This window comes from Choloepus didactylus, chromosome 8, assembly GCF_015220235.1.
Source record: "Choloepus didactylus isolate mChoDid1 chromosome 8, mChoDid1.pri, whole genome shotgun sequence".
Taxonomy (NCBI): Eukaryota; Metazoa; Chordata; class Mammalia; order Pilosa; family Megalonychidae; genus Choloepus; species Choloepus didactylus.
Window position 1 is genome coordinate 35,413,960 of NC_051314.1, and position 26,453 is coordinate 35,440,412.

Consider the following 26,453-nt stretch of genomic DNA (forward strand, 5'->3'; position numbering starts at 1 on the left):
ATATTTAAATTTCAAATAAAATCTTACTCTCTTAATGATGAGCAGTTGGTAAAGTTGAATCTTTCTGATAAATTCCAAGAACCGAAGAATATCACGTTGACAACTAAAACATCTGGTGGGAAGGGGGAAAAAGTCATTTACGGTGGGTTCCTGCTATAGTCAAGCATAGCTGTAAATGCAAAAGATAAATATTTTTGCCTCCTCTGCATAGAGGGTGGGGTGTGCCAGCTGTTCTCTCACATTTCAATCAGTATGTGGTTCTTCCCATGGGCCATTCACGCCAGGCAGCCAAAGTGCACATCACAAGTCTGCAAACAGACCCAAACCCGACCTGCGTTCCTAGCCTCCCATGGATAATCACTAGGAAAAGCCATTTTCCAGCCCATTTCCATCACATACTCTCCCCGGGATTACTATCTCAGCTTGTAATTGGCCACAACATAAGAATAAAACAAGTCACTGAGCAAGAAATGTCTAGAACATGATAACCAGAATGTTAGAAAGGAAATCCTGCACCTTCTGAAAAATCTGCACTACAAATATTTACCTAACAAACTCTAAGGTGTGGTTCCCGTAGGCTGGGATCCATAATCTCTGAGTCAACTGTTGCCAAATCTATGATGAATGTTTTTATATTTGCTTTTGAAAATTTGCCCTTGGTTAGAAAACCCCAAAAGAATAAAGTAAAAAGGATAAAACCTGTGTTAAATCAGCACCAGAGGCTTCCAGGAAGGTGAGGCGGAGCAAACTTCTCTGTGAAAGAAACTAGAGAGGAGCCAGAGGACATCCTGGACAGCAGTTTCAGAGTGTGAGTGGCCAGAGAGGGACTTCTACAGTATGTGGTGGGGACTTGGACAAAAAAGCAGAGAAACTGCATCTCAAAGGATGGGGTGAGTTTATTCAGGTGAGACCATCACCTGGGCTGGCAGTGGCAAGATGGTTGCTGAGCAGGGGAATGAGCAGCTCTGCACTCCCCTGCACTCATCTCAGCAATTAGCTGGGGAGATAATCATCCAGAGCCACATGGCCAGGAGCTCCCATGAGGGAAACCAGAGGCAGCAGACCAGTATTGACCACATTTACTCTCCCCCTCCATGGAAATCCATGGTGTGCACAGGCGAGAGGCAGGGGTAGGTGAGGGCACCACAGGGAAGAGCCAGGAGCCCCTCTCACAACCCAGAGGCTCAGGGGCACACAGCAGGCAGAGAGCAGGGCACATTTGAGCTGGAGGGTGAGACACACAGCCCCAGAGCCCGAGAGTGATCCACTCGGAGGCCCGGGAATCACCAGACCCACTGTGCCCTTCAGTGGAATCCCTACTGAACTGCACAGGGCCCACACTGCAACCTCAGAACTGGCAGTCCCAAGTGCTCATGGAGAAATGGTGTGCTGATTGGATTTCCACCTGGTTTGGACCCCATCCAGCACACAGGCAAAGTTGGGGGAAAGCTGGCTTGAGGGTGAGAGGTGACTCAAGAGCACCATCTGCTGGGAAGACAGGGAAAGTGCACTCCAGCAAGCTGTGGCACTGCCAAAAAATATATATAAATGTTCAAGTAATCCTGCATTTCCCAAAGTAACCTTATCAGGATAAGAAAATGCCCCAAAACCAACATAAAATGACAAAGCATATGAAGAAAGAAGAAAATATGGACAAGCCTAACTAACAAATTAAAAAAAGCTGGAGGAGATACAGAACTTGGAGCAACTAATCAAAGAAGTACACACAAATCTCCAAAACAACTTCAGTGGGTTGGCTAAAGACATAAAGGACATCAAGAAGACTCCAGAAGAGCATAAAGAAGAATTTAAAAGAGTAAATAAAAAAAAATAGCAGTTCTTATGGAAATAAAAGATACTGTTGATCAAATTTAAAATAGACACACAACAGCAGATTTGAAGAAGCAGAAGAAAGAATAAGTGAATTAGAGGACATAACAATTGAATGCAAATGCACAAAAGAAAAAATGGTGAAAAAAATCGAAAAAGTTGAAATGGAGCTCAGGGAAATGATGGACAACATGAAGCACACAAATATAAGAATCATTGTGTCCCAGAAGGAGAAGAGAAGAGTAAAGGGCTAGGAAGAGTATTTGAAGACAAAGTTAGGGAAAACGTCCCAACCCTTCTAAATGACATAAATATTCAAACCAAAGATGCCCAATGAACTCCAAATAGAATAAATCCAAATAAACCCACTGTGAGACATATATTAATCATATTGTCAAATGCTGAAGAGAATGAGAAAGTCCTGAAAGCAGTAAGAGAGAAGCAATTCACCACATACAAGGGAAACCACATAAGATAAAGTACTGACTACTCAGTGGGCACCACAGAGGTGAGAAGGCAGTGGCATGATATATTGAAGATTCTGAAAGAGAAAAATTGCTAGCCAGGAATTCTTTATCCACAAAGCTATCTTTTAAAATTGAGGGAGAGTTTAAAATCTTCACAGAGAAACATTTGCTGAGAGAATTTGTTAACAAGAGATCTGCCCTGCAAGAAATATTCAAGGGCATTCTACTGGCTGAGAAAAAAAAAAAAAAAAAAAGGAGAGAAAGGTCTGGAGAAGGGCACAGAACTGAAAAATATTAGTAAGGGTAGCTTATAGGAAAAAAAGAAGTGGGGGTAGGGTGGGGATATATTTGACAAATAAAAACTGAAGGATAAGATGGTTGGTTCAAGAACTGCCTTCATGGTAATAAAATTGAATGTGAATGAATTAAACAATCAATTAAAAGATACAGACTGGCAGAATGGATTTAAAAGTATGACCCATCAATATGCTGTTTACAAGAGATTCATCTTAGAACCAGCGACACAAAGAGATTGAAAGTGAAAGGATGGAAAAAATGATTCCATGCAAGCTGCAGCCAAAAGAAAGCAGAAGTAGCAATAATAATATCGGACAAAATAAACTTTAAATGCAAAGTCATCATGAGAGACAAAGAATGACACCATATATTAATAAAAGGGAAAATTAACCAAGAAGAAATAAAAATCATAAATGTTTATACACCCAATCAAGGTGCTCCAAAGTACATGAGACAAACATTGGGAAAACTGAAGGAAGAAATAGATGTCTTGATAATAATAATGGGAGACTTCAATACACCACTCTCTTCTATAGATAGAACAACCAGACAGAGGACTAATAAAGAAATTGAGAACCTAAACAATGTGATAAATCAATCAGACTTAACAGACATATGTAGAGTGTTACATCCAAAATTACCAGGATATACATTCTTCTCTAGTGCTCATGGACCATTCTCCAGGATAGATCATATGGTGGGGCACAAAACAAGCCTCAACAAATTTAAAAATATTCAAATTATTCAAAGCACATTTTCTGACCATAATGGAATGCAACTATAAATCAATAACCACCAAAGAACCAGAACATTCAAAAACATATGGAGGTTAAACAACACACTCCTAAACAATCAGTGAGTCAAAGAAGAAATGAGAAATCGGTAAATATCTAGAGAGGAATGAAAACAAGAACATAACATATCAAAACCTATGGGATGCAGTGAAGGTGGTGCTGAAAGGAAAATTTATAGCTGTAAATGCATACATTAAGAAGGAAGAAAGAGCTAAAATCAAAGATCTAAGTGAACTACTGAAGAAGCTAAAAATGATCATCAAACTAACCCTAAAGCAAGTAGAAGAAAAGAAATAACAAGGATTAAAGCAGAAATAAATGATACAGAGAAAAAAAAAAAGAGAGAATAAATAAAACCAAAAGTTAGTTTTTTGAAAAGATCAACAAGATTGACAGACCCTTAGTTAGACTGACAAAGTCAAAAAGAGAAGACACCCTCAGTTCTAACAAAACCAGAAATTAGAAGGGTGACATTACCATGGATCTTGAAGAAATTAAAGAACTCATGAGAATACTATGAACAACTGTACACCAACAAACTAGAAAACTTAGAAGAAATGGATAATTTCCTGGAAACACATGGACAACCCAGATTGACCCAAAAAGAAACAGAAAACCTCAACAAACCAATCACAAGTAAAGAGACCCAATCCATCATCAAAAAGCTTCTGACAAATAAGAGTCCAGGGCCAGATGGCTTCACAGGGGAATTTTACGAAATTTTCCAAAAATAACTGATACCATTCCTGTTCAAACTCTTTCAAAAAATTGAAGAGAAAGAAATACTACTTAACTCATTTTATGAAGCTAACATCACCCTAATACTGAAACTAGATAAAGACACTACAAGAAAGGAAAACTACAGGCCAATCTCTTTAATGAATACAGATGAAAAAGTTCTCAACAGAACACTTGCAAATTGAATCCAAAGACATATTAAAAGAATGATACACCATGACAGGTGGGTTTCACTTCAGGCATGCAAGTGTGGCCCAACATAAGAAAATCAATCAATGTAATACAATACGTTAACAAATCAAAAGAGAAAAAATCAAATGATCATCTCAATAGGTGCTGAAAAAGCATTTGACAAAATTCAGTATCCTTTTTTGATAAAACTTCAAAAAGTAGGAATTGAAGGAAATTTCCTCAATATACTAAAGGGTATATATGAAAAACCCACAGCCAGCATAGTACTCAACAGTGAGAGACTGAAAGCCTTCCCCCTAAGATCAGAAATGAGACAAGGATGCCCACTGTCACCACTATTATTCAACATTGTTCTAGAGCAATCTGGTAAGACAAAGAAATAAAAAGCATCCAAATTGGATAGGCAGAAGTAAAACTGTCATTATTTGCAGATGATATGATCATATATTTGGAAAATCCTGAGAAATCAACAACAAAGCTACTTGAGCTAATAAACAAATTCAGCAAAGTGGTGGGATACAAGATTAATGCACAAAAGTCAAGTTATGTTCCTATATACTCGAAATGACCTAACTGAAGAGATACTCAAGAAAAAGATTCCATTCACAACAGCAACTAAAAACATCAAGTACCTAGGAATAAAATTAACCAAGGATGTAAAGATCTCTATACAGAAAATCACATACCTTTAATAAAAGAAATCAAAGAGGACCTAAATAAGTGGAAAGATAGTCCATGTTCATGGACAGGAAAGCTAAGCATTATTAAGCTGTTAATTCTACCCAAACTGATCTAGAAATTCAAAGCAATTCCAATCAAAATTCCAACAGCATACTTTGCAGACTTCGAAAAGCTAGTTATCAAATTTATTTGGAAGGGAAAGGGGCGTCAAGCAAAGTGGGACTTACACTTCCTGACTTTGAAGGCTACTATAAAGCCACAGTGGTCAAACAGCATGGTACTGGCACGAACATAGACATACTGATCAATGGAATCAAATCAAGAGATTGGAAATAGACCCCAGATCTATGGTTGACTGATTTTTGATAAGGCCCCCAAATCCACTAAACTGGGACAGAACAGTCCCTTCAACAAACAGGGCTGAGAGAACTGGATATCCATAGCCAAAAGAACGAAAAAAGACCCCTACCTCACACCCTATACAAAAATTAACTCAAAGTGGATCAAAGACCTCAATAAGAGACAGTACCATAAAGCTCCTAGAAGATAACATAGGGAAACATCTTCAAGACCTAGTAATAGGAGGTAGCTTCTTAGACCTTACACCCAAAGCACAAGCAATGAAAGAAAAAATAAATGAATGGGAACGCCTCACAATCAAAAGCTTCTGCACCTCCAAGGACTTTGTAAAAAAGGAGAAGAGCAGCCAACTCAATGGGAGAAAATATTTGGAAACCATGTATCTGATAAGCGACTGATACCTGGCATATAAAAAGAAATCCTACAACTCAACAACAATAGTACAAACAACCCAATTATAAAATGGGCAAAAGATATGAAAAGACATTTTTCTGAAAAGGAAATACAAATGGCTAAAAAAAAAACATGAAAAAATGTTCATCTTCACCAGCTATTAGGGAAATGCAGATAAAAACCACAGTGAGTTATCATTTCACACCAATAAGAATGGCTGCCCTTAAACAGGAAACTACAAATGCTGGAGAGGATGTGGAGAAATTGGAACTCTTATTCATTGCTGGTGGGACTGTATAATGGTACAGCCACTCTGGAAGTCAGTTTGGCTGTTCCTCAGAAAACTAGATACCCTATGATCCGGCAATTTCACTTCTCGGTATACACTCAGAAGATCTGACAGCAACGACATGAACAGACATTTGCACATTGATATTCATAGAGGCACTGCTCACAATTGCTAAGAGGTAGAAACAACCCAGGTATCCTTCAACAGAAGAGTGGATAAACAAAATGTGGTATATATATATGATGAAATACTATGCAGCAATAAGAAGGAACAAGGTCCTGAAGCATATGACAACATGGATGAATCTTGGAGGTGTAATGCTGAGTCAAATAAGTTAGACACAAAAGGAGAGAGATTGTATGTTATCATTAATATGAACTCCCTGAACAATGTAAAATCGGTATCTTATAATTTAGAATATTGGGGAAGTAGAGATAGTCAGAAGCTAGTGAAGGAGGAATAATTACCTAATATGTACTGACATGTTAATGAGGGTGTACTTAATGGTATGGGAATGGACCATTCAAAGTATAATAACAAGTAGCTACAGAGCAAATTTGGAAGCATATTATGTGTTACAGTTCCACCATGTCAGGTGTGTGATTATGGTTCATTAATGGGATTATAAGTATCAGTGTTGCATTGAAGGTTAATAGGTTAAAGTGGTTGTTAAAAGGTAAGTATCCCATAAGTGTTTGCATGATCTCCTTCTAAGGTATGACACTGGTACAAAGAGTTAACAACAAAATGGTATTTGGGAAAAACTACATATTGCATATTATAGACTATATTTAATAGGAATACCTTACCAGTACCATAGTGATAATAGGGATAAATATCTAGGGGCTGATAAGAGGTTTGGGGTGTTTTGGGGTATGATAACTGTTTAAAATTGAGAGTGATGATGATTATACAACTAAGTGAAGATAATGTGAGAAACTGCTTGTTTATCTTGTACAGAATATATGTTATGTTAAATTAGAAACCCCCTACTTAATAAGTCAAACCCTAGATCTTGAGGCTTGCTCTAGTGAACCTTAAGGCTGAAAAGGGGATGCTAAGCCTAGGAGTCACCTCCAGAGAACCTCTTTTATTACTCAGCTGTGGCCTTTCTCTCTCTAAGCCCAACTCTGCAAATAACTTCATTACCCTCCCCCTTATGTGGGATATGACTCTCAGGGGAGTGAATCTCCCTGGCGACATGGGACATGACTCCCAGGAATGAGCCTGGTCCTGGCATCGAGGAATTGAGAATGCTTTTTTGACCAGAAGGGTGAAAAGAAAGGTAACAAAATAAGGTTTCAGTGGCTAGGAGATTTCAAATAGAATCAGGAGGCTGTCCTGGAGGTTACTCTTATGCAAGCTCCAGCTAGATATCCCAAATGGCCACAGTATGCCAAGCCCTAACTAAAAGTAGTCCCAAAATACCTAGGTCCCTGTCTGAGACTATAAAAGTTTCACTCACTAAGTTTATTTTTTAGAAACTTAAATCCTCCAGAGTGTTCCTATGCCAGATAGGTCCCAAAACCCAGAGGCAAGTCTCTTCAAGAACATCAACCAGATGCAGCCCCCTTCCCCATAATGTCAACACCCCTTTTCAATGTGGACAAATTAGGGTGGTCACTGCCCAGACACCCCTGAAGATCAAGAAAGTGATTAAACATGAGGAAGGGGTAGCAACAGACAAGATAGGATTTAACAAAGGCTTATAAATACTGAATCTTTATATACATAATTTTTTTTTTTAGTTTCTAGGGTACTAGAGTAGCTAGAAGGAAATAACTGACATGGTGGAACTGTAACATATAATATGCTTCAAAATTTGCTCTGTAGTTACTTGTTATACTTTGAATGTTACCACATTTCTTTTTTTTTTTTTTTTTTTTTTTTTTTAAATCATCATTTTATTGAGATATATTCACATACCACGCAGTCATACAAAACAAATTGTACTTTCGATTGTTTACAGTACCATTACATAGTTGTACATTCATCACCTAAATCAATCCCTGACACCTTCATTAGCACACACACAAAAATAACAAGAATAATAATTAGAGTGAAAAAGAGCAATTGAAGTAAAAAAGAACACTGGGTACCTTTGTCTGTTTGTTTCCTTCCCCTACTTTTCTACACATCCATCCATAAACTAGACAAAGTACCACATTTCTGTATATATATTTCACAATAAGAAAAAAATTGAAATTGTGGAACTATAACCCATAACATTCTTTGAAATTTGCTTTATAATTACTTGTTAAATCATACTTTGAAAGTTATTACTTTTCTGTATATACATTATATTTCAGAATAAAAAAATGTAAAAAAAAATCACCATTAGAGAGAGGTAATGTTTCCTGTACCTCCTCAAACTTACATATGCTCTAAAGCAGTGATTCCCAAACCAAATTGTTTATTAGAATCACTTGAGAAAAATTACGAAAATATAGATTCCAGGGCCATGCCCTAGACATTCTGATTTAGTAGGCCTGGGTGGGCCTGGGAATCTGTAGTTTGTAATGCTCCCCAGGTAATGATTGTAAACAGCCAAGCAGAGCAACGCCTTTCGAACCCTTCAGGGCTCAGTGCTAAACTGCGCTGAAGTTTTCACCATGACTCACTTGGTATTAAAATATTCTTTCTTCTATGAATCAATGGGGGGTAATAGATGGTACTTATTTTGTAAGTCTTCACTTGCCAAAATAAGTTGTTTTGACTTTATTGGCACCCCTAATTTTCTTCCTGAAATTTTGATGGACGTGCAGTTCCAAAAGTCTGAAAACTCACTTTAAGGTGCTGCTCTAAAGCAATAAAATTGCGTCTGAAAGCCAGGATGTCACATAAAATTCTGCTGACAAAAAGTGGATATATGTGAAATGATAATCCTTTGTTCAAAAGACAAAGAGGTTTGGAGGGTCTGACATGACTCTTAGCAAGAGCATTTGAATAGACACTTGATAAATATTAGTGGAATGAACATATGGACAGGAATTACTGAGAAACTCCCAAGGAAAATACATTTCACTGGAATCTACAGGTGTCCACTGATGATGACCAGCAAAAGTTAGCCTTTTCTGAACAAGAACTATGCACAAAGCAATATTTGCAAATATCACAAGGAAATGAATACGCATGATCTCTGCTCTGATAAAATGACTTAGGTGGAAATACACAACCATAACAGCACAAAGAAACACCATAAGAGTGATCAAAGCTCCAAGTAGCACCGTGGTACAAATATGGGGAGACAGTAGGGGACAAGGGGGTGCTAGAATGACTGGGATGGTTACAGCAGAATCTGGCAAGGCTGTATGGAAGAGGTGACTTCCAGTGTTTTCAAAGTTGAAGGGCAACAGGATTTGGTGAAAAGGGTGAGGCCACTCTAGGCCTCAGGAAGGCCATGGAGAAAGGTTTGGCAATGGCTGGTGACTGGCTGAGTACAAGAGATGGGAAATGAGTTTGCCTGCCTGCTCAGGATAAGCAATGATTCAGAAAAGGAAAGGCAACAAGTTGGGTGCAACTGATGGAGGCTCTAAAAGTAACCAAATAGCTTTACAAGGCAATCCCAAATACTTCAGAAGCATATTTTACAAGTAAGTATGATCCCACATTTTAACGACTAAAATTAACTAGAAGTGCAGTACAAAGGCTGCATAGTGTGGGAAAAGTAAAATGGATAATTGAAGCAATTTTTCAAGCAATTCAGACCTCAACAGCCACTCTGAGCCCAGTGGCTAAATAACAGGCATTTCTTTTTAGCCTGAAATTTTTAAAATTTACTTTTACTTTTTTTAGAAGCAAATTCTCCCCACCCCCCTTCATGCATGTCTTTATTTCAAATTCTCTTTTGAAGAGTTTAGGGTTCATTGGGTAATTCCAACTCTTGCCACAAAGCTCAGCTCCATTATCATCACCCATCCTAAGAGGCCTGTACCATGAATTCTATTTCTATCCTGTCTCCCTCAAAGGGACTCAATGACTCCTTGTTTCTATCCACTATACCTCCTAAGCATCTCTTGATCTTTCACTTCTCTCTCTCCCCTCTGCCACCCTCCAGCTCTCATTTATCCTCATCTGGATCACTGTGATAGCTTTCCTGCTGTCTGATCGTTTGGAACTCAGTCTTGCCCTCCAATCCATTCTCCTCCTATGTCCATTCATTCATTCATTGACTTAATGAATTCATTAATTAAATTTATTGATGGCAAACGGCAATTTTGCATCAGGCATAACTCTATGCACAGCAACAAAGATGTCTTCACAAAGTCCCTACCCTCATGGCACTTACATTCTGGTAGGAGAGACAGACAATACATCACTGTACTGCAAATCTGAGTGTGCCTATCCCCAGCTTAAAACCTTTCCACATGTCATCAAAACTCACAGAATAAAGTCCACGGTTCCCAAGCCCTTTATGGTCCCTTGGCTGCCTTCTTTGGTATGCACGAAAAACTCCTCTTCCCACCTACCCTGACTTCATTTGCCTTGGATATGAGAACCTCTTTCAGTTCCTCAAGCAAAGCTTTTTCTTTCCTTCTGACCATCATACAAGTTGTTCCCTGCCTAGAATACTCTTCTCCTCTCCTCTTTGTCTCAACCCTACTCGCTCTCTGGTCTTGTTTAGGCATCACTTCCTCCAGAGAACTTTCCTTGACCCATCTCCCAAGTCCAGTTAGATGCTCTTTTCATGTGCTTCCCAGGGCACTCTATGTTCCCTGCATTTACACACTACTTGTAATGACCTTCCCAATAAACTATAAGTACTAAGAGCAAAGACAAGGTCAGCCTTTCTTATCACTGTGTTCCTGGCACCTAGCACAGTGCCTACTTGGCACATAGTAGATGTGCAATAAATGCTTCCTGTATGAATGAATAAATGCAGTGAACTTAAGGTGATAGAATATTGGCTGTTATAGTTTCTCCTCTCACCCAGGGCATTCCCTGCTTTTCAGACCTCTGAATTCTTGGAACCATTTGGACAGGGGTCAGCCCAATGGTCTCTGGCTTTATTCCATTCTCCTCTCCAACTTACCCTCCTCTGTCATTCCCCAGTCATGGGGTTCTAGAGTCAAGAAACCAGGACGAGCAGAAGTGAACTGGACCATGGAGGAAAGCGGGAACCAGAGGTGAAGAAGAGAGTGAGACTCTAAAATGCAACTCTTCAAATTCTCTGTATTTAACTTGCTTTCTGGGCAATCTGAAGTCAGGAGGTTCTCTTGCCTTCTTCACTTTTTAACAACACTCACAACAACAAAAACCAGGGAAGGGTACACATACCTTTGTAGGTTGCTCGGGTCTGGATGCTACAGGTGCAGGTCCGGTTTTGCTGTGATTTACTCTTGCAGAGCTCCTTGTTGGAGTCAACACTCTTCACCACGCACTCCGGGTATCTTGGAGGAAAACTTCCCACCATCATCACTATAGTCTATGGGTGGAAAAGGAGATACAGAAAACAAACCATTGTATTTTCATCATTTGCATTCATCATAGATAAAAGCTATCTATTTGGGATCTTCCTGCCATTGGAAGGAAATGTTCTCAGAGAGCAGATCACTGATGAAAAGAAATAGATGTTTTATTGGCTATTTGGTTTGCGCTTCTGTGAATCGCATATTCATATTCTTTGAACATTTTTCTGCTTTGTGTATTTTTCTTATCAATTTTTAAAGCTCTCCGAATAGCATAGATATTAATCCTTATCTGTCATACTTGTGACACATATTTTCTCCTAATCTACTGTTTGTCTTGTAACTTTTGTCCGTGTTTTCTTTTAACCTACAAAGTATGTTTTTTTATGTAATCAAATACAGTGTTTCCTGTCTTATTTGCAAAGTTCTCCCCAAACTCTGGCTTATAGACAAATATAAAATGGTTCTACCATCTTTATTGTTTTATTTTTAAATATATATGGTTAATCCATCTGGAATTTATATATATATATATATGGGTCCAACTTTATGTTTATCCAGATGGTTAATCAGTTATGTCATAACCATTTACTAAAAAAACAATCCTTTTCCAACTGAACTGAACTATCACTTTTGTGATATTAAATTACCATATATTTGGACTCTATTTCTGAGCTCTGCTCTGTTCTAATTATCTATTGATGTACTTGTATCCCAAGGTCATCAACTTTTTACTACTGTCACTTTAAAGTATATTTAACATTTGATGAGGCAAATCAATCCTTGTTTATCTTTACTTTCATTATTTTCTTAGCATTTCCTAAACATTTAGTCTTTCATATGAAATTTAAGATCATTTTATCCAAAAGGGGTAAGGAGATGGTGAATCTAATTGGAATACTAAATATATGAATTAATTTTATGGGAGTTCATATCTTTTTGATATTGTCTTCTTATCCAAAGGTGATTTTTCCTTCATTTTCTTTTCTTTAATTCAGGATTCATGTAAGAGGCTGTTCCTTAATTTCTCAGGTACCCTAATTAAAAGATATTTGTCAGCTCTTTATTTTTATTTCTAGTGTTATTCGATTACAGTTAAAGAAGGTGGCCTGTGAAATTCTCTACTTTTAAAACTGGTTAAGGTTTTCTTTGTTGTCAAATATATGATAAATTTGGGTGGGTTGTTATGTATGTGTTTATGGGTATATGGGTATACACATGCAGACAGACACACACACACTATTCAATGGGACAAAAAAAAAAGAGAAGACAGAAAAAAAGGAAATCTCAACATTTCCACAAAACACCTCTTTTCCAAAATAATTATTAAAAAAAAAATCAAGACAGCTAGTCCTCCTAATAAAAAGGAAACTAAAGGGAATTAATAATCCAAATGAAGATCCCTTTTGCATCAGGTGTGTGAAGGAGACCCGGTGGGCAGGTAGGCTAAATATCAGGAGGTGGCAAGTGGAGAAGGAGGTAACCTTGTCACCTGCTATAAGGAGCTACAGTCCCAGACAATCTGGGAGTTGTCCATCTTCTGTTACCCTCCAACCTCCACCCAGATTTCCTGCACTGTCATCTAAGACTTCCCTGATCCCCTGCTAAGCTTGCTAAGTCTATTCTAGTCCCCAGGGGTAACCCTCATCATTCCATTTTTAAAACTTCTCTTTCTTGGCCACACTATCATGCTGGAAGAAGGCAAATTCTTTCAGTTCAACTTCAACTGGGCTGAAGTCCAATCATCATGAGGGGACTTGAGCACGGTAATAAACCCCAAGCCATTCCCGTTATCTCCTCTTCAACAAATGGCTCAACTCTCATCCAAGCTGACTTCTTCAACCTTGTATTTATATCTGCACCATACATCTTAGTACATGATCACATCACAGATTATCCTGTATACATGTATCTTAAATTTAATTTCTTGCTCAAACATTACAACAAGTCTTATTTTCACCAACTTTTAAATTTTCCACATTTCCTTCCAGTTCTCACATACACAGTTTTTACAGAGCTTTAATAATTGCATTTATTTATTCCACAAATACTTATCAAGCTCCTACCATTACATGAGGTTCTGCACAGGTACTGAATATATCAGTGACCCAAACAGCTATAGTCCTTGCCCTCAAAGAGCTTACAGTTCAGTGGAAGTATGGAAAATTCCTTAGACTAAATTTAGAGGGCCACATAGTAGTTCAACCAGAGATGATGGAAGCCTGGGATAGGATGATACAGAGGAAATGGAAAGAAGTGAACAGATTTGAGATACCCTAGAGAGGTAGCATGGGTAGGTCAAGAGAAGAAGAACCTAAAAAGGCTGTGTGATGAAAGAGAGGGTTTCCAAAATGTGCCAGGAGGCCAAGTAAAGTGAGGATTTTTATAGTGTCTGCTGGATCGGCTACATGCAATTCACTAGAGAACTCAGCAAGAGCAGTTTCAGGGGAACAGTAGGGCAGAAGCCAGGATGGAGTTTATCTAAAAGTAGGAGACAGTAAGTTTTACCAGGTGCAGTGAAGGAAAGGTAACAAGGGAGCTGAAGGTGTTTGCAAGAGTTTGTGGGTTATAAAGCTTCAGCTTCAGCCTCATGGGGATCCTTACCAGACTGATAGCTCTTTCTTTAATTAAGCTGGATAAAAAGGGAGCAAAGACACAAAGGGTCAGATGGGAGAGAGGGAAAGTCTCAGTGTCGATTAGCTGGCAATTCCCATGGGGCCAAAAACTTAGTACATAACATTCTATGAGGTCTAGATACCTTATTTTCCTTAACCATTCCTCTTATTGTCAAACCGTTTGGTTATTTACAGGCTTCTAAGTCTATAAATGCGACTGCAATAGCGTGTTCATGCTTGTGAATTGTCTTCTTTCAAGTTACTTCCTCAGAATAACTTTCTAAGCCTGGAATTGGTGCTTCAAGCAGAATGAATATATTTATGACTTTTTAAACATATTTCCAAATTGCTTTCCAAAAAATATTGTGCTAATTGACATCACCAACACTGGGTGTTAACATACCTTACTATCGCTTTAATTTGTATTTATTTGATAACTACAAAAAAATTTCCATATTTATGTCTACTCTTCTAAGCTTCCTCTTGTGAGAATATACAGTTTTTGAACACTTAATTTTTGTCTTAATATTTTTCTTTTTAATTTCTCCTAGCTTCATTACCTTGTCATTAATATTTTGTCTATTGCAAATATTTTCCTGAAGTGTGCTTTAGTATATATTTTGTTGGATAGATTTTAGAAAGGCAAATAAACGAATACAAATGCTGTTTCAGAGCTAAGAAAGTTATCAATCTTCCAAATTATCTGATGTTCAATTTTATTTTCTGTTAGTTTTTCTGTGAATTAGATTTTATATGTAATTCCTTAACTAACCTAAATTTTACTTTAATATTTAGTGTAAAATATAAATTTAATTACGTTTCCACATTGTAAGACAGTTATCTCATATTTTATAAAATAATTCTTTTGTTTCTTTTCTTTTACGAAACCTGATTTTTAAATTTTTGCATCTAGTACTGAACTTTCTCCTCTATTCCCCTGATCCATATTCCTAATTTAAAATCAAAATAATGGATTGAATTATTCACTATATATATGTTTATTGTCAGATGGGAGTGCTCTTGCTTAAATAAACTTTTTTTCCACATATTTTTGGATATTCTTGACCAGTTCATATTATTCCAGATAAATTTTACATTAATTCAAAGAAAAAACTCAATTTCCACTGGGATTACAAGAAATCTAGATAATAGGTTGGGGAAGAAGTAACATTTCAATGATATCGTCCCACCAAGAAATAGAGTATATGCCTTTATATAGTCAAGATGTTTTTCATACTTTCCAAGAAAGTATGTTGTGTGTTTCTGTTTCTATTTTTATTTAAGCTGATGTTTTTAATTGATAAGGTTTCACTCTCATGAATTATAAATAGCCTTAACAGACCACTGACCTGCTTTCTAATTACTATTAGAAAGAATGTTTTAAGAAAAACTATTGCAAAGCCCAAATCACTATTTTTTGGTAGCTGTCTCCTCTATGTATCTCCTACTAAAAATGCTTACAAAACACAGAGCATATACCTTGCTCTTTAAGTTTATGCCTGAGTATTTTTGTTGTTTTTATGAATGGGATCTTTATTAATTGAAGTTAACATTTTGTTTTATCTGACATGCAGCAAGGTTATTGATATCTGAATATTTATTGAGCATTTAGCACTTCATGTAACTTATTAATCTGAATAGTTTGTAAGGCTAATATCTTTAGATTTTCTAGATAAACACTTAAGATTGACAAATAATGATGTTCTTGTCTATTCCATTCCAATAATTATTCCTATTACTTGTTTATTATGTTTATGCAATGGACAGACTTTAAAAACAATGTTGACAGTATCAGTGATGGTGGAATCCCTTGTATTAGTTCTGATTTTATAAAAAAATATTTCTAGAACTCTCTTTAGGAACTATGTTATCTGTGGGAAATACTTTTATTCCTACTTCTTTTCTGTTTTTATTAGTAGAAAGCCATTTGTACTGAATGTTAAAATCTCTTTATATGTATGCACATACCTACAACTACATAGTGCAAAAATGGGATCATGTCATATATCCATTTTTTTGTTTGCCTATGTAAGAGAGGCTTTCATTTTTCTTCTTTTCTTACTTGTCTCTGCCTTCCCTTTACTACAGAAGTCATTCACACCCACCTCCATCAGGGGAACCCATGTTTACAATCTAGTATGTTTCATTCCATATTTTTCTCCATTTTCAAATAATCATACACACACACACACACACACACACACACACACAAGCATAGGTAGGGACATTTTTGATCAATACAAGATCATATTATATATACTTTTCTGTATCTGCTGTTTCTTCTCAAACAAAACTCACAGAAATCCCTCCATGACAATTGGTATAGCTCTAATTATTTCTTCTTAACAGCTGCAGAGCATTCTATAGTGAGAATGAGGATGCACTGTTTTCTAAATGTTTTGTGTCAAGAGACAGAGTTTCTTGTGAATGATATTCTGCATTATATGGGGTTTTTTTGTACCTAGAAAGTTGCTAGAATAATACCAGGCATATGACAGGCAGTTGGTAAACACCCTTTGAATGGAATTAATAGATGGACTTTGGGAAAAACCATAGACTGCTGTCTCTGAAGGCTAGGATCAAACATTCAAACAAAGACTTCACACTTTCAGGTAAGTCGTGGATGGTCATAATGATAGGGAAATATTTTGAAACAATATGATCATGAGATGGAGTCAGATATCTTATCAACATTATTAAAATAATTGGTCTACAGTAGGTTTCAAAGAATAGCTTTAATCAAAGTACTAAATTGTTACCTCCTTTACCTTGAGAGGGATGGTGAACTAGAAAGAGGGACGTGATGGGCTGCATGGAGAGGATGCTAGGGGAATTAGGGTGAAACCACGGTGGGAGGCATGGTGATGAAGACAGCACTGGTAGTCTCACTGGTGTGGTAAGCGATTTTTTGTAAAGTTCCAGAATAGATATAAACGGTCACTAATTTATACTAGCATACCCAGAGATTGGTGAACAAGTCTGCAAGAAGAATTTTTTAAGTAATGAATGAGTTACTTTCCCCAACTACATTTAGCTGAAGGATTTGCCCTTAAAATCTTAAAAATGATAAAAGAAAAGAATCTTGCATAATCTCAACCACTTAGCAGAATCCTACATTTATATGAGGATCGTAGTATTTTCTACCATTCTCTATTAGCACTGAAGTCAGCTGTTTTTGAGGCTGATAAAGAGAAGTAAAAACTGGCCAAACCTATGCATGGAGACTCGCATCTTTTCTGCAGAATCTGTTCACTCTTACTCAGGACTGGTGGAGGCTTGGATGAGGGCTCTGGAGGTTTTCCCCCTCCGCTACCAGGACAACCACAGAAAGTGACAAAAGGCAAATAACTTTAAATCGGTGTATTCTGATCAGTTATGACTCGAAAGTTTGATTCTTTTATCTATCCCTCATTAAATGCTCTGGCTCTTCTTTATTAAATGCTAAATCATCTTAAATGGTGTGGTTCTTGCTATTTGAAATGGCAAAAGTGTAAAGGAAAAGAGAATGTGGCCCATTTCCTTGTTAATGTGGCATTCAAATAAAACAGAGTCAGCTCAACAGACAGGTCAACTGGCTGCTGATGGGAATTCTGTGCAATTATTCATAATACGAGAGCCATGATTAGGGAGAAAATGTTTCCTTACAGTGTCACTGAGATTGCAAAGCAGGAATTCCATTTTTATAGGGCATGGTTGATATGTGTATCAGAAAATGCTTGAATATGCTCATTGCTTCCTTCCTCTCATCCAGTGACGGGGCTGAGGTGCTGCCATAGGCCGTATGTCCATAGCAGGTGCCCTCCGCTGGCAATACTCATGTCCCACACTGGTCTTCTCTCCCTCTCTACCAATATTACTTGCCACCTTGTTCATAGGATAATTGTAAGGAGAATCCTGAACACATTGGGTAAAGGCACCATAACACAAACAAAATTCTAAAATTAAGGCACATTTAAGGATTCTTGTTGACCATGAGTCCGAATTTCTTTTCCTCGATGTTTTTATGTCAATGTTTTTCTATTAAGTTAAAAGGTGGTCTTTAAATGTAACCATTGAGGGTCATCTTTAGCACCGCAAGAGGACAAACTCCACAGGTCCACGATGTGCCTTGTTCTCTGCTATATCCCCAGCGTCCTGCAGGGCTCATGGCGTCTGGTAGGCACTCAGCGTTCATTGACTAAATGAATGGACTCCTCTCACTAAGTTTATTTGGTTATTTTACACACAGAAGGTACTCAGCATCAATTTTACAAAATTAGACAATACAATCGAGACAAATTAAAATCTTCCCTCTTACCTTATCCTTACTACTTCGAATCATCTCAATTTTAGGGCACTTTTCAGCTCCAGATGAAATATCCAGCCAGTTTCTTGAGTCCTCTAAAGGTAGGCAATCTCCCTGAAAAGTGCACCTAAAAAGAAAACAAAAAAAGCCAACAAAACAGCAACTCCACACAACATTAGTTAAAACTTCCTCATATTTGGCTTCAGTACAAAATGCCTAGGCTTAGTAGAGTGGATTATTGATTTTGAGCTAGAATAGGAACATGATGCTAAAATCATGAATTGCAACAGGAAAACAACAGAAGGTTTTTTTCAGTCATGTCTAGGAGCAGAGAACAAACGTAGGCAATATGTTGAACTTAGACTTCTGAGCTTCTCAAGATGACAGCCAAATATACCCAAACTACATCCACTTATGGATTCTAAAATAAAGAGCTCCTTTTTAGAAATACTCAGCAAATAACAGCCAAAGAAAGGTTTACATATTGTATAAACTTTAAGTTTGCAACTCATTCTCAAGATAACCAACCTACTGTGTAACTTCTTTGTAAGAAATAATAATAACAAAGCTATTATTCTGTGCTTTACAGTCTTTTAATTAAATACACATATTTCAAGGGCAGTCTGACCAAAAATTTGATAAGACATTCCATAACCATTTGCTACATAACATTTATTTAGACAGTTAGCAAATTATATCAAATGATACGGGTGAAACATTTTCCAGGGCCACTTCCCCAAGTCAGCCAGCTCAGAGGATGCCCCCAAATAAGTCTTCAGCTATGGCCAGGGTGACTTTGATAAACAAATGATCAGAGGTGGAGTGGTGCTATCACAGGCTGGCTTGATGTCTGGGTCGCCCTAGGTCACGCTAACTTACCTCAGCAGATGGGTCACCCAACCCAACAAGAGGAACAAACACCAAGTGCCACGTTATTTTCAAAAAGTGTTTGGCTGGCTCTGTTGTCATTCCATTGAATAGCATCAAGGAAAGAACAAAACACCTCTGCTATCTCTGCCTCCTCAAGGCCTAAGGTTAAAACGGAGAGGTGGGGGAGAACCAGCGACAGCGACTTTTAAAGGCAACTGAAAATACATGAATCATGAGACTGAAAATCAACCAAATGATGACATTCAGATGTGGGGAGTCCCTGGGGAAGCCGAGTGGAATAAGGTATAGGCCCAATAGCATATCTGACTTCACAAGGGTTTTATTTCTTCTTTTCTCTCCCTCTCTTTTTTTTTTTCTCTTTTTTAGTCTTAAGAATGCAGGCCCCATGGCTTTGCCTTTGAGTTCTGTGCTGATTTGAATATCACAAAAATAGAACAGGAAGCCAGAGAGTTTCATTAAACATCACCCCATCCGCAATACTTCAGCATGTCATCACATTCTGACATTTTGGGGAACCTGCTCCCAGGGAGCACATCTGTGTCCAAATTCCCCTACACCTGTCTCTTCCTTTTCCAACATGACCATGGGGACTTACTGTCTCATTCTCATCAACAATTCTCCAAAGACATCAATTTATCTGACCCTCGATGGCTAGCTCATTTGTTACAGACATTAAGTTCAAATTAAACCGCCTCTCAAAGCCAAGGAGAGTTTGCAGTGGAGGGGCAAGCACTTGTACTTCTGGATTGAACACAGAGTGACAACGCTGGTTCCTTATTTTTTAAATGAAACAGATTATGGCTCTGTTCATTTACTACCTGCCTCTCAAAGGCATTGTGGTTTTGCATAAGGCACTTCCTCTGCCCATAAGAAAAAAAAAATTAAGCCAGTTCTAGACAGACTGGAGCACAAATACTTTTGTAAGCTCTTAATGCTGCCTGGGAGTCAAGGCCTGAGGCTGCCAAAAAAACAAGTGTAAAATATTTCATATAAACAGTGCTACAATTCGCCAATTTGTAGGCAGAAAATGATAGCGCCACTGAGTTATCACTCCCTCTTCTGAACTCTTAAAGCACTTTGTGTCAGAACCACACATTTTGGTATTTAATCATATGCTGCCTTGAATTACAACTTAACTGTTTCATACGTCCATGTCAGTTCTCCCTGAGTAAGCTCTAAGCTCCTCAAAGGAAGAGAGAACATCTTTAATATTTCTTCAGCAAATCCGTCAGTGTCTGGCAGCATCATATGCAAATACTAGAGTTCAAATAAATATTTTTTGAATGAATGGATGAAATATGAAATCTCTATAGGTGCCTTCTGCTGGTTATTTTCGTTTTTAGAGTCTTCTTATGATTTATGTTTGTCTCCTACTTACGTTAAAGAGACTATTTGTAACATAAGCTAAAACTTCAAATCTGGGGCCAGAGAGGGATCAAAATTAGGAGCTAAGATTTTCAGTTTATCTTTTGAAAATAAAAGAGAAAAGAAAATACATAGCAACCTTTCACTTCCTATTTTGCATAAGGTCAAACCAAAATCTAATCACTTAAGCAACTAAACTTGAATTCCTTGTTTATTAAACACCTCTGAAATTTCTGAACTTCCATTCCTTGCCTCTCAGTTATTAAAAAAAAAAAGGAAAAACGTAAACTGTGACACCAAGAATGTATAACCAGATGGTCAACCAACAACAGTATCTTATTACTTCTCAAATATTGCAGATTGTAAAATTTTCATGACAGCACACTACCCACACATTCAAATTTCTTAAGGAGGGGTAGAATATCTTATAACTTCCATACTTTAGTAAACAAAACCAGTTACTTTGAAACAATTCCTTTTGAAAACTCTCACTCTTATATATCAAGAAAAGCAGTGGTCAAGTTCATAAATGCTTAAGACATTGGCGAAATAAGACGAAACCTCATTGTTGGACCCAATTCTTGGTGAGGCTGTCCCCAACAGATAGGCTGATTTCTCAACTGGCTTCGTTTCAATTTCTTAAGGCCATGGATAAGAGGAAAATTGGATTAGAATGAGTGCATTGCAGAAAAAAAAAATGGCAAAGATATATTTGCTTTCTTTACCTTTTGCTTTCTTTTTGCCCCATCCTTTACTGAAGGTCAGTCCAAAAGCCCTCAGACTCCCAAGCAGTATTTCATATTTCTAGTCCTTATTTCCAATTAGATCTCACGTCTACATGACAAAGCCAACACGCAAACACTAACCTATGTATAAATTAGAAAACAGAATCTGCTCAACAATGCAAAGAAATGATTGCCTGAAGGAGAAAGAAAACCAAGAACAAAAGTCCAAAAAGTTAACAATAAAAAAAAAAAATACACAACTTTCCCTAGGTGAAAAATATTGTATATGGAAACATTTAAGTGAATGAAATAATTTAAGAAGGCTTGTTCTTATTCATTGGCTATAAAAATGTGCTATAGAGCTAATGTGTTCAAAATAATAATAATAAAGTCCCATCTCATAGAAAAGTATGTTCCAGACTTACACAGGCCACAACTTATGAACACAGAGGCTCCAAGCACTTTTTTCTAAGTTTGCCGTTTAAAGTTACGAAAGCACTTTCATACAGTGGCTTTGCTTCCTCAGGTAGTTCATGGAAATCTGTGTAATCCAAAACATCCCTGAAGACCTACCCCACCTCCCCTGAAGCACAGATGGGGCACTGGCTCGGTGCCAGCCCGTTCTGAGTATTTACAGTCAGTCCTCACCATTCCATAGGGGATGAAACGGAGGCACCCAGAAGTGCAGTAATAGGCCAATGTCACACAGCTGCTAAGTGGCTGATGTCTGGCTTCAAAGCCACCAGTCTGGCCACCTGGCTGCTCGGCCACCTGTGACTCAACCTCCATTTAACAAGGTTCCCCAGGACAAATGCTTTCAGAGTTCCTCCTGGCTTCCTGGGGCCTCACCGGGGGTGGGAGGGTGGGGCTGGGCCAGGACGAGGAGGCAGGGACGGGAACCTCAGGAGCAGAGAGGAGAGAAGGTGAGGCAGTGTCTCTAAGATGAAATGAGCAGCTGGGATTTGGGAGGGAAACACAGAGGTGGGGATTCTGAAGGGCGTCTAATTTTCTTCTATTGCTAGTCCTGAATACAAACCATCCAACTGTAGGTTAAAATTCCAGGGGATCCCCAACTTACAAATTTATTGTGCTCCAAAAATGTGCTTACAAACCATTTGGTTATAACATGGAATACGTTTTGCCCCCATAGAAATGTTTTAAAGGTGATTAGGTTTCCAGGTTGCATCATGAAATCTATTTATTCATAATGTAACTTCGATACCATATATTTGCAATAAAAGAGGAGCAGGAACCAATGAGACTGCAACCATTTGCACGATAGCCATTTTTCTTCTTTACTTATCTGTGTTTCTGCTCAGCTGGTAGTCTGGGAACAGTGCCCAGCTGAATCGACTTTTAAATTTATTATTACAGTATTGTATTTATGCAGTATTTCTATTTTTTTTTTTAAATGGGCATGGTTTAAATTATTAATTGTTTTCATGCCAACATAAAGAAGAGAGAGACCAATTTGAAAAGAAGCTGTAGTTTCCAAGCAGGTGAAATGCCCATGGGCTGGGTTAGGGGACCTTGAGAATCTGACTCCATTAGACTAGAACCTCTCAGTAAAAATTTACCACTTATTCAACCTTGAAATAGAAACTCTGAACTCAGAAATGTAACTTCTACTCCATGCCACTCGAATTTCATCAGCATCCTTTAATCTAATTGTTCACAAAGAGCAGACAGTCCCTGAAGGAATCTGGTAACTAAATATCAGGTAATTGGCTTGAATGTGGAGGCTCATGTGACCGTTCCAAGGATTCTACACTGATATAATATCAGAAAACTTTTAACAAGAAACCCAGACTCTCTCCCAAGGAACAGGAGACTCGGTACTCACTCAGGGAGCGTTTTGCTACAAGAGCAGACCAAGGACTTTTGTCTTTTGCTAAGTGATTTCAAACAGATGTCTGCATTTTTAGGAAAGGAACGGAGCCCAAAGGAAGATCCAGGTGGTCCCCAGAATCAGGGGCCGTTTATTAATGTTGCCAGTCCAGGAGATGAAGAAACCAAATTCTATTGAACAGTAAAGAATAGGAAGTCACCGTGACAACCTAAACTTGGGATTAAAGGCCTCCAAGAGTCAGGAAAAGGGAAAGCAAAACACAAGACCAAAATAACTGCTGGGAAGGCTAAAAAATTGAATCTTCATCACTGAAGCTGAAAGTCAATCAACATGATAAAAATTATGCTAATAACAGAGACAATTTAGGAGTTTTGTTTTTTTTTTAAGCCAAAACATCTAACATGCCAGGCAATGTCCTTGCACACGATTTAACTCATTTATTCTTCACAACAAGCCTACCAAGGAGGTACAATAATTATCCTCACTTTAGAAATGGTGGAAACCAAGGTATAGAAGGATCACATTGCTTCCCCAGAATCACAGAGTTAGCAACTAGAGAAGCTGAAGTACAATACCAGGCAGCCTGCCTTCAAAGTCCATTTCTTATCTACTCCCCTATATTACCTCTTACAATCGCTAACATTTGCTGAGCCCTTCCCATGGGCTCTTTTAATCACCTCATGAAGTAGATGCTATTGGTATCCCCCCATTTCAGAGATGAGGAAACTGAGGCACAGAGTGGTTACATAACTTTCCTAAAGTCATGTGACAAGGCAAGAGCTGGAGCCTGGTCTTGAATCCCAGCAGTCTGGCACTGATGTCCATATTCTCACTGCAATGCAAATTGCTCAAAATATTCAGAGTTTCAGGATAGAAAAATCACAAATGCCAACGGAGTAGTAAATAGATCTTTCCAGAGCATGGACCACATAGGAAAATGTGGGTTTTATGCCATTTCTCATCATTTATCAAAGTGTGTTCCTTGAGATGTTATGATTTTACAAAGTTAGGGGGAGGTCCCCACAAGACCACCCTCACTTCAGACACCAACTGCAAGTTCAGGGGTGAACAAGACCACCTTAGGTTTGATAATTCTCTAAAGGGACTCTCAGAACTTACCTAAAGCTGTTATAAGCAGAGTTACAGTTTATTACAGCTAACAGATATGGATTAAAAACAGCTAAGGGAGGAGGTGCATAGGGCAGACTTCAGAAAAGTTCCAAATGCAGAGTTTCCAGTTTTCCTCTCCCCATGGAGTCACAGAGAGCATTAATTTCCCGGTATTGATGCGTGACAATATGTGTAAAGCAATGTCAGCCAGGAAAGCTCACCTGAGCCTTGGAGTCCAGACTCTTTAATGGGACTCAACCATGTAAACCTGGCTGGCCTCCATGTGGCTGACCATCTCCAGCCCCTCCAGAGGTTCAGCTGATGGTGCACAGCCCCAAGTCCCATGCAAACAAAAACACTCCTATCAGGCATGACTTTCCAAGGACTTAGAGACTGCCTCCCAGAAGCTGAGGGCAAAGGCCAGGCCTCTTTTGGGGCAAGGTAAAATTCTTTGCTATATAGATTGTGAGTATTAAAGCAGGGTCTTAGTGCCAAGAAATTTGGGAAACACTAGTTAAATAAAATTAAACAACTTTCTCTGCTGCAGGGCTTCCCTGAGCTTTGAACGTGCCAATAGGCTTTGTGACTTCCCAAGGAAGGAATGATGCACCATCTTCCAAGTATTTACCGAATAACCTTTTCTTTTGAGGGATGTTCTGAGGGATCGGAAGTCCCAGTCACACATGTTGGGAAACACTTCTCTATCTTGATTAATGAACAATAATCCAGGCAGTGGATCAAGTTAGAAAACTTTGAGCCCTTTTCAGCTCTTTTTCTCAACTCTTGTACCCAATTGATCATGACCTATTAATTCTAAGCATCACTCTAAACTACGCTCTGTGGTCCATCCTCCCTCCTCAGCTATCACCAAGGTTACTCTAGCAGCTTCTAGTCCAGTCCCCCTCCTTCCCATCTCCAGATCCTCCGATCCACTTCCACATAGATTTCTAGATTATTCTCAAGCACACAGCTGACTGTATCATTCCCCTGCTTAAAAAATCTTTAATAGCTCCTTTTTGCCTTCACTAAACCCCTCTTCCCATGTGGCCTTTCATGACCTGGAGTCTACAACACATTTCCATGCTTACCTCTTTACTTTGACACTCTATGATCCAGCTTCTGCCTTCCTCTACAAACTCATCCCCAAGTAACTGTGGGCTGATGAGTCCATCTTTCTGTTTAGAATGCAAACTCCTAAAGACACCGATCCCTGCTATCTAGTGCACAGAGCCTGGTAGAGGGTAGATATTTGATAAATGCTCACAGTCCCAGACATGCCAAGCTCTTCCTCATATGTGCTGTTCCTACTGCCAGGAATGTCCTAGGACCATCAACACTTGGTGAAAGACGTTCCTTCTTCAAGGCTTCTTCAATGTCATCTCCTCCATGATGCCTGCCCCACTCCAGACAAAGGCAGTCGCTCCCTTTTCAGAGCCCCATGGCATCTTACACATGCTCCTGGTCTATATAACATTCTCAGACCCAAGGATGAGAAGGATCTACCCATGCCAAGAGTAGTGGAAAGAGCATTCCAGGAAGAGGGAAAAGCATGTGCAAAGACCCTGAGTTCACTTAAAGCTTGGTCTCTGCAAGGAACTAATTAAAGACCAGATGGCCAGAACTTAGGGAAGGAAGGGGACAGTGGGTCTGCCACGTACAAGCTGGTGACCTTGGACAAACCACATACCCTCTCTGTGCCTCAGTTCTCCATCTGCAGAAATGCAAATAATAGTCGTTTCCATCTCATGGAGATGTTACAAAAACGTACATCTATTTAAAGTGCTTACAATAATAGCTCTATAAATATCAGTTGTTGTTACATGATCAAGTGAAATGGAATTTAGGCAAAAATTTGGATGGCATAAGCGGTAGTGTCAAGAAAGGGATCTGGGTCATAACATTAACTAGACTGCCATTTGCATTGTCCACACACACCGGGCCATTCACGGTTTCCTTGAAGATTCTTAATCACAATCTTCTGCCCACCAACTGACTCAAGGTTCTTTGGTGTCTCCCTATGCCTTGAGCTCCAGCTATTAGAGCACTTTCTACCGTGTGCCGGAATGTTTGTTCAGTGCAGCTTCCCACACTAAACCATGAGCTTCCCCAGAGCAGAGCCTCATTCACCTCTATTTCCCCAGGGCATAGTACAGGACCTGGCCCA

At 38.5% G+C, this 26,453-nt stretch overlaps 1 protein-coding gene across 3 annotated transcripts in view; it reads right to left on the reverse strand.

Moving 5' to 3' along the window:
* PLXNC1 (plexin C1) overlaps window positions 1-26,453 on the reverse strand; it is a 173,040-nt gene that overhangs the window by 102,782 nt on the left and 43,805 nt on the right. For all 3 annotated transcript variants that reach the window (XM_037846051.1, XM_037846052.1, XM_037846050.1), the window contains exons 5-7: window positions 18,362-18,476; window positions 11,319-11,466; window positions 28-112 (exon numbers count right to left, since the gene is read on the reverse strand). In XM_037846051.1, the coding sequence (XP_037701979.1) occupies window positions 28-112; window positions 11,319-11,466; window positions 18,362-18,476 (348 nt within the window). The remainder of the gene's footprint in view (window positions 1-27; window positions 113-11,318; window positions 11,467-18,361; window positions 18,477-26,453) is intronic.